General features: G+C 44.3%; 2 protein-coding genes across 3 annotated transcripts; one reads left to right on the top strand and one right to left on the bottom strand.

Moving 5' to 3' along the window:
- Positions 1–61: 61 nt before the first annotated feature.
- Positions 62–4498, top strand: aprt (adenine phosphoribosyltransferase). Its single transcript, XM_079461039.1, has 5 exons — positions 62–214; positions 337–440; positions 3053–3186; positions 3267–3345; positions 3893–4498. Exons 1-5 carry the CDS (start codon positions 66–68, stop codon positions 4030–4032), a joined length of 606 nt encoding a protein of 201 aa, XP_079317165.1. The 5' UTR covers positions 62–65; the 3' UTR covers positions 4033–4498.
- cdt1 (chromatin licensing and DNA replication factor 1) lies at positions 4294–7844 on the bottom strand. 2 transcript variants are annotated; one of them, XM_079461018.1, is made up of 10 exons: positions 7299–7844; positions 6929–7063; positions 6616–6845; positions 6346–6540; positions 6122–6267; positions 5774–5874; positions 5498–5686; positions 5165–5308; positions 4889–5090; positions 4294–4805 (listed from the first exon to the last, which is right to left on the bottom strand). In XM_079461018.1, exons 1-10 carry the CDS (start codon positions 7767–7769, stop codon positions 4642–4644), a joined length of 1977 nt encoding a protein of 658 aa, XP_079317144.1. In that variant the 5' UTR covers positions 7770–7844; the 3' UTR covers positions 4294–4641. The 2 variants fall into 2 exon arrangements, with proteins under 2 accessions (XP_079317144.1, XP_079317145.1); XM_079461019.1 differs by lacking the exon at positions 6929–7063 and having other exon boundaries at positions 4362–4805.
- Positions 7845–7868: the final 24 nt, after the last annotated feature.

Raw genomic sequence — 7868 nt, 5'->3', positions numbered from 1 at the left:
CATTTGTATGTTTAACGCCTGGAATAAATGACAAATGAACCCGTGACGTCACGCCACGTCGACGCATGTATAGGAAGCGCGCGCTATTGCGTAATCGGGCACGTGGAATTGAACCGGTGCTGAAGTCCGACCGCGTGATGGCGGAGAAACGGGACCTGATCGTCCGCTGCATCCGAACGTTCAACGATTTCCCAACGAAAGGGATTCCGTTCAAGTGCGTATTGCGACATACACGATTGAACTATTAAAATCGCGAGAGATGTGATCGTGGGGCGAGGGATCGGGACGGCGCACTGTCACGTTACGTTGATTCATGTCAGTGATTTTTCCCCGCAGAGATATCTTTCCCATCCTGGAGAACCCACGGGCTCTGACTGCTGTCATTGATCTGTTCGAGGAGTATGTGAGAAACACGCACCCTCACGTGGATCTTATAGTGGGTAAGAGTGCTTTGATGTGTGACGTCATTTATTTACAGCAAAACAAATGTATGACGCATTAAAACACTTTCATTACTTTCACTGCTTATCAGTTGACTATCGTTGGTCTCGCTCATTTATCACTAATATAACAATACTTTCTCATTTAAAGGACGATCAAATGTACATTATTCTTTTATGTATTTTAAAATAAGCAAGTTTGTGCATAAATATTGTGTCACACTGAATGACAATATTATTTCAACCAAATGTTGATATTTATTTCTCCAAAAACGCACTTGAAACCATAAACTATTTACATACTATGGATATAAAAGCACTTTTGTGCATTTCACCTTCACGTCTGTTTTTTTAATCTCGGGACGTTTGTATATCTTTTTATTTATTTTTCACAACTTGTATCAATGTTTTATTGAAATTATAATGTAATCAAATAATAATGTTGCATTGTAGCAGTTTAACATAAACATGTTACTGCGCATGCACACTTTTGTGACCCCCCCAACTTAAACCGCATGCGTCGGCGCGGTATTGATCTGACCGTAACTCTTCAAACATTTATGCAATGAAAACGATTCGAATTGCTCCTAAAAGTAGACAAAGTGGGCTTTTTGAGCATGCATGCATTACAGTTATCGCTTGCGTTTCATTAGCCAATTGCTGCAGTTTTCATGGAGAGTGGCAGAGGGCAGATATGAACGGGGTGGCACAGGGCAGATATGAACGGGGTGGCAGAGGGCAGATATGAACGGGGAGTTGCAGAGAGTTTTTGCGCTAGTAAAGTAATAAAATAGGCAAACAAAACATCAGTATGATATTTGACCATTAAACTGACGGTGAGCGAGACTCTTCTGACCCGGAGTCTGGATATTCAGACATCAAAGAGGAATATGCTCTGGCTGTCGATCAAAGTACATTTTGTCTCATGAGAAATGTCTGTAAAATAGTGTTTCAAAATACCAGTTTCACATATCTTGGTATTTGGTGTGTGCGTTTGCCTTCATGCACATGCGTGGATTTGTATGCATGCGTGTGTGCGCGTAAGTACGCACGCTCATATGCAGTGCGTGTGTATATCTGAGTGTGTGTGCATGCATATGTGAAGCATCTGTATTTGTGTGGATGCATGGGTGTTTGTGTGTATGCACGTGTGATATCTAGTGAGGTGTGTGTGTGCGCGCGTGCAAGTGTCTGGGTATTTGCGTGCGTGCGTGCATGCATGTGCTTGCAATTGGACAGGATCTGCTTCAGACACCACCACATTTGAGCGAATGCAGTGAAAAGTTAAAAAACGCCTGGAGAACTGGCGTCAAAAAAAGGTTCCTGAATGAAAACTATGTACATGAGTGACACTACACTAAAAATACTTTTTTTGCATGTACTACAGTATATTCTTCATGTCTGAAGCGCTAGATTCTTTCGTTCTGACAATGTCTGAATAGAAATCAGTAAAAATGCAATTACTGCAGTGGAAAGAGACCGTATCCAGTTTCGACCAATCACAATGCAATGAGAGGAGACTGGGGCTGTGCCCCAAATAGGCCCCTTAACCCTAATACAGTGCCTTATTTGAGGGGACATCCATTTTTAGTGGGGTCCGAATTCATAGTTTACATTGTTGAGTGCACTTATTCGATCCCATGATGCATTACAATAACGAGTGTACAACCGATGTGAACCGAATGAATTCCTGCGTCTCTGAAAAAGATGGTGCCTGCAGCATTTCCAGTGCACCGAATGTACTCACTTGTTTTCACCCGCTCCTTAAAGTGGACTATATTAGTGAACTAATGCAGGGAATAGTGAATGAGAGTATAGTGGGCGATTTCGGAAAAAGACTGGATCTGGATCCAACCTTGCCCCCTGGATGTCACGTTCTGCAGTGAGGAGCATCTGTGTGTGATCCCTGGGAGTTGAACCTTCTAGAGAAACTTGACTTTTACAACATTCTGAAAGTTTTGCTTTAAAGCGACACTAGATAACTTTTGCTTATGATTCCCCCATGTGGTTGAAAAGTAAAATTGTCTCTTATCGTAAATACTGTCGCTGTATAAGCTTCCCCGTGGGCACGAGAATTGGTTGACAAAGCAGAAACCGTTATTATATCATGTCATTTCATAAACTGTGCATGTACTAAAGCCCTCTTTTGGCTCCCGCAGGTTTACTACTGGGCTATAATAATAGCTCAAACTATATTCTGAGGTGACAGCTGGTTGTTAGCCGCAAACGCATAGTGTGCTACCTACATGGCAGCTATTGCGCTAACACTAGCTACAAAGCACATTTGCATTCGCCAAAAACACAACGCATGGACGTGAATGTATTTAGTAACCAACGAAATTTTTCGGCAACATAACATTATCTCCAGTCTACCTTACGGTGATAAATTGTGAACCAGTAAAGTACGAGGAAATCGTATGCCGTAAAGCAGGCGATGGTACTTGGGTAGGTTCACAGGCCCCGCCCAAAGTTACAAGTCGTCCAGTTAAGAGTTGTCCTACCACTAAAATACATTTAGAGACATTATTTTAAGGTCCCTAGTGTTGCTTTAACCTCATTCTGATGCGGCGTGGGTGTATTTTGACTTTGATGTTGTCATCGTTCTCTTTCAGGACTTGATGCTCGAGGATTCTTGTTCGGTCCGCTGCTGGCTCAGAGATTAGGAAAAGGATTTGCTCCCATCAGAAAGAAAGGGAAGCTGCCCGGGCCCACGATATCAGTCTCTTACAGTCTGGAGTATGCAGAGGTGACACGCTCTTATATTACATTTCTCTTTGTTTAAATGAACGTCTCCGGTCAGTGTTTAATTCGGTGGCATGGTTTCAGGCTGAGGCTGAGATGCAAGAAGATGCCTTGTGTGCAGGACAGAAGGTCCTGATCATAGATGACCTATTGGCCACGGGCGGTGAGTTTGTTTCTCCACCTGTCTGCTTTGACTGAGAATGATTTGGGTTCATACGGATGATCTGTGGCCTGTATCACGAAGCCGGTTTGGGTTTTTACCCAGGTAAGTTCATGTTTTGTTTGAGCATACTCCGAGTTTTCAGGCTCGAGAAGGTGGATTGGTTTTGAGCGGGTTTCGTCGCCATGCTAACTTCTGCTCCGGATCTGCTTAGCCGTATAGCCTGTTTTATTCTGGGTTACAGACCAAAACTGGACCAATCAGCTCTTAGAAAAGTGAAGTATATCTGACGCCGTGAAGACACTCCCCATGTTTCTCTGGCTCCAAATAAAAAAAAGTTTAAAGTGTGGCCGACACTTGTGGGTTTAAGGGTTTGTTCAACAAAATGCGTGTCTACCATGTTTTGCCGGGTGGTTGTTAGAATCGGTCTTCTGATTCCATGGACTCGATGAGGGACCCAAGGCATATCTAAAGCACATCCCAGACACTTTGGTTCGAATTTCGTCTTTATACCATTGAAAGCAGCTAATATTTGTTTGTTTTTTGTCAGGAACAATGAACGCGGCGTGTGAGCTGGTGAAACGGCAGCAGGCCGAGGTTCTGGCGTGTCTGGTGGTGGTGGAACTCAAGTATCTCAATGGAGCCGACAAACTGAAACCAACCTCCGTGTTTTCTCTTGTACAATACTGAGAGCAAAGTTATTCGAGCGAATTTTGCAATGTTTCAGTTTAATGTGCAGCTATAAGCATTTTGTTTGCGTGACCACGTATTTTCAGAAGCTTCACAACAATAGTGTACGATTTTGTCTCAGGAAAAATACTTTTACAAATGAAGAAACAACACAGACACTGTAATTGTAAGACACTCCGAAGTAGATTGAAGCAAGATTGCATTTTGGGAACGTGTTTGTATATTCCTGTGTGATTGTTGATTTTTTTTGTACATTAAAATGTAAGACATGTAGAAATACAAAGGTGCCTTGTGTGTAAAAAAACTCATGGACAAGTGACACTACTGTTTGCGTGAACTTTTTTGTTTATTGTACATTTTGAAGCACGCTGTCAAACTTGAATATCTGTGACCTGAGATTTACATTTTTACAGAATGTGTAAGACCTACACCAACTAAAATTCCTTCAATAAAATCAACGAACATTAAAAACAGTCTCTTATAAAACACCTAAACTCGGATCCAACACACAAAACTAAATTTCACTCGATTCTCAAACTAAAAGTTCAAATTCAGGTATAATCCGGAATCAAATATTGCACGTGGCGTATCGATGTTATTTGAGCGATCTCAGCGCCGCTCCTCTTCTCTGATCTTCCGGTTCAGTTTATCCAGCACAAGGTTCAGATCCGTAGTCTTGTTCAGTTTCAGATAAATGTCCTTTCTGACCGGATGAACGTTTAGCCAGTCGGGTGTCAGCTCGGCCAGCAGACGAAGATGCTTCTCCATTTCATCTAGAATGAGAAAGATATTTCTTTATAAAATACCTCACGACCTGCATATGTAGACCGTGTTTTCAAGAGACGTCACTACTAACCAACACTGAGAGGAGCGCGGTAGCTGGAGATCATGCGGTTACAGGCCACCTCCATGATAAGAGCCGGTTTCTTCTCTGCCACAAACACATTTCTGAGGATTCTGGCCAGCTCCGGCAGTCGTGACATCTTGGACAGACGTTCCTCCTGCTGTGGGTTTCGTGTCATAGTGGCATGAAGCTTCTGGGCCTCTTTGGCACGAATCTAAGAGGAGGGAGATTTATTCAATCAAAGTCTTAAAATCAATTAGAACACGTGTGTAGGTTTTCTTAACTCACCCTCTCTAGAAGAGACTGAGAAACTCCTTTCAGGGCGCTGGGCGTCTCTGTTGTGGTCACAACAGGTTTGGGTGCAGGTTCGGCCTCTTTTACGCATCCGGCCTCTGCGGTTTTCAACGCCATGTTAGCCAAAGCCTTTTCCATCTAGAACAATCAGAATACACTTTACTACACACTGTACAAAAGTCAAACGTGAACATAAATTAAGATATGTGCATTGACATGTTCACAGAAAATGTTGAAACTGAATCCCAAGTCACTGAACTAAATCGTTGACATGAATAAATTGTATCTGCGGTTCTTTTTTGGCCCGGTCGAGGGTTAAGCGTTTACCTTTGGTGTCATGAGAGCTCGAGCTTTATCCAGCACCTCCTGAGCGGTGGTCAGTTTGTCAGTCTGGGGCGGCTGCGGCAGGTCACCGGGTTTGATGTTGGGAACCTCGTCCACGTTGAATCTCGGATGCCAGCGGGTGAGTTTGTCTTCCGGGACGACGACGGGAGGATTCAATGAAGCCAAAAAGATCTGTACCAAACCAGACATGAGAATATAGAAAACTGCACAAAACTTTCTAGGATTCTCACATTGAGAATGCATTTCATTTAAACTTACCTTGTGATGTCCCTTCACAATTTCAACTAGGCTTTGGTGAAAAACGTGCCTTCTTTCCAAAAGCCGAGATGCAGACAACGCTTGTCGGGTACCATTAAACTCTGGAAAATCAAAACGAGCACTTTTAAGTATCAGAATACTGTATATGTATTTTCATAAACTTGAAATGGAGGATTTAAGAGTTGGAGACATGCAATCGTTCCTCTGAAACTTATTTAACTTACAAATATAAAGCTACAGCCAAGCTATGCAACCTTTAATATATCTCATACTAGAGAAGACTAATATAACCGGTGAATTCATCTGCACTGCAGGCAAAACAGTATTATTAAAAACCACAATTCAAACCTTCTTGGATGAGCGGTTCCACTGTGAGCTGATGCGCGGATCTTTTCGCAGCGGCACTGAAACAGGGAATGTTTTTCTCCTGGCGAAAGATATAAGCAGAAGGGTACACAGCCTTGATCTGTCCCAGATGGCTTTCTTCAAAACGCCTGGAAAGAAATTCAGATCAAGTTTAGATTCCCTCGAGTTTGCAAAACCACAAAAATCATGTTGTCAAAGCGTCTTACTTGTGCATCATATCCTGAACCCCTTGCTTGATCTTGGCGAAAGTGACGGTCTCCGAGCGGTTGAAGAGCATGCCGACTATAGTGTCCAGACTGCGAAACATCTCGGCCAGAACTTTGAATTTAAAGGGTAGGGTGAGACCAGGAGGGACGTCCTGAGCAAGCGTGTGATAACGCTGATAGGCCGGAAGCTTTTCTCTGAACACAAAATAATGTCGTCACACAAATGTGTCTTTTTGAATTAGCCACAACCGAACACAAATCACGACTCACTTCTCCGGACTTCCCGGCTGTGCCGGTCTCGCTTTAGCATCCTCTGCGACTCGCTCAGTCTTCCTCTGCTGCACTTTGGCTGTGATCTCACGAGCAGCGTCGAGCCGGGCCTTCAGCTCAGCGAGCGATGACACCGGAGCCTGCGAGGGAGTCGTCACGCGCTCGGACTGTCCTTTCAGCTTCTGCAGTTTGGACTTCAGCGCCGCCACATCCTCTTTGGTAAATGTTTTCTGCAAGAGCGAAAAACAAGTTCAATGACGCCAGCAAAAACACCAGGAGGTTCGGCACAGGTGTGATGGACCCAATGCGTTACCTTGAACCTGGTGGTCCGCTCGGGCCTATCGTCTTCGACTGTCTGGCGTACAGGAGATGTGTTTGTGTTATGGTTCACAGTGTTTTTGGACTCTTTGCTGGTGGTTTGTTGAGGCGTGCCGCTCGGTTCACAGCTCTACAGTCACATACACAGCTTTATTATTGTATTGTATGTGATATTGTATATAAACTATAAGCGTTATTAATGCCTGATTGATGAACCTGATTGATTAAAGAAAATACAGCCAATATAGTCTTTATTTGTAATAAAACGATTGTCTCACCATGGGAACCATTTTTGACTCATGATATTTGTATTAGATCATAACTCTATTTGACTTTAACTGTAAAGGTCTCTCTGTCATATTTACCTGCTCTTTGTCGTCGTTCTCCAAAAGATCCAGTTTCTTTCTCGCGCTCTTGGTGCTGGTTTTGTCCGCCGGCTCTCGCGTCTGGAGCCGCCGGCGCTTCTTGGCGCTGCTGTGGAGCTCGGCTGTGGTCGGGAACAACACCGAACAAACATCGAACTCCTCGGATGCTCTTTTGGGAGTCCGGGGGCTCGCCGTTAACGCCGCGTAACTCTCATCTCGCGCGTCGGTCACCGGTCCTACGGCCGATAAAGCCTCGTCGATGACTTTGAGAAACTCCCGCTGGACGCATTTCTGCGGCTCCGGTGACGCGTTGCGAGAAGACCGTGTGGTTCTGGAGGACGTCTTCGGTCGGGCGATCGCCGCCGAGTCTGCAGCGTGCACGGACACTTTGTGTTCCTTGGAGCGGACGGACCGACCGACGCTTCCCTTTTTATTCTGCGCAAAATAATCGGTCACTCGGGCTTGAGCCATGATGCTGTGCGAATGAGACCCTGCGGCGAGTGTTGTTCTGCCACCGGAAGTTCCGTTACTGTCTGTTCCTTGATAACTTTCGCGGGAAGTCGGACCACG

Source organism: Barbatula barbatula (assembly GCF_947034865.1).
Source record: "Barbatula barbatula genome assembly, chromosome: 1".
Taxonomy (NCBI): domain Eukaryota; kingdom Metazoa; phylum Chordata; class Actinopteri; order Cypriniformes; family Nemacheilidae; genus Barbatula; species Barbatula barbatula.
Note: the sequence above shows the minus strand (reverse complement) of the source record. Positions and strands in the feature narration are given on the sequence as shown.

What these genes read in the sequence shown, in the direction of transcription:
- aprt (XM_079461039.1), top strand. Translation starts at nt 66, where the DNA reads ATGTATAGGAAGCGCGCGCTATTGCGTAATCGGGCACGTGGAATTGAA. An exon ending in ACGAAAGGGATTCCGTTCAA is followed by an intron (nt 215 to 336) that starts GTGCGTATTGCG and finishes TTTTCCCCGCAG; the next exon opens with AGATATCTTTCCCATCCTGG. An exon ending in TGACCTATTGGCCACGGGCG is followed by an intron (nt 3,346 to 3,892) that starts GTGAGTTTGTTT and finishes GTTTTTTGTCAG; the next exon opens with GAACAATGAACGCGGCGTGT.
- cdt1 (XM_079461018.1), bottom strand. Translation starts at nt 7,769, where the DNA reads ATGGCTCAAGCCCGAGTGACCGATTATTTTGCGCAGAATAAAAAGGGA. An exon ending in GTTCAGGATATGATGCACAA is followed by an intron (nt 6,268 to 6,345) that starts GTAAGACGCTTT and finishes ATTTCTTTCCAG; the next exon opens with GCGTTTTGAAGAAAGCCATC. An exon ending in GGAACCGCTCATCCAAGAAG is followed by an intron (nt 5,875 to 6,121) that starts GTTTGAATTGTG and finishes TTGATTTTCCAG; the next exon opens with AGTTTAATGGTACCCGACAA.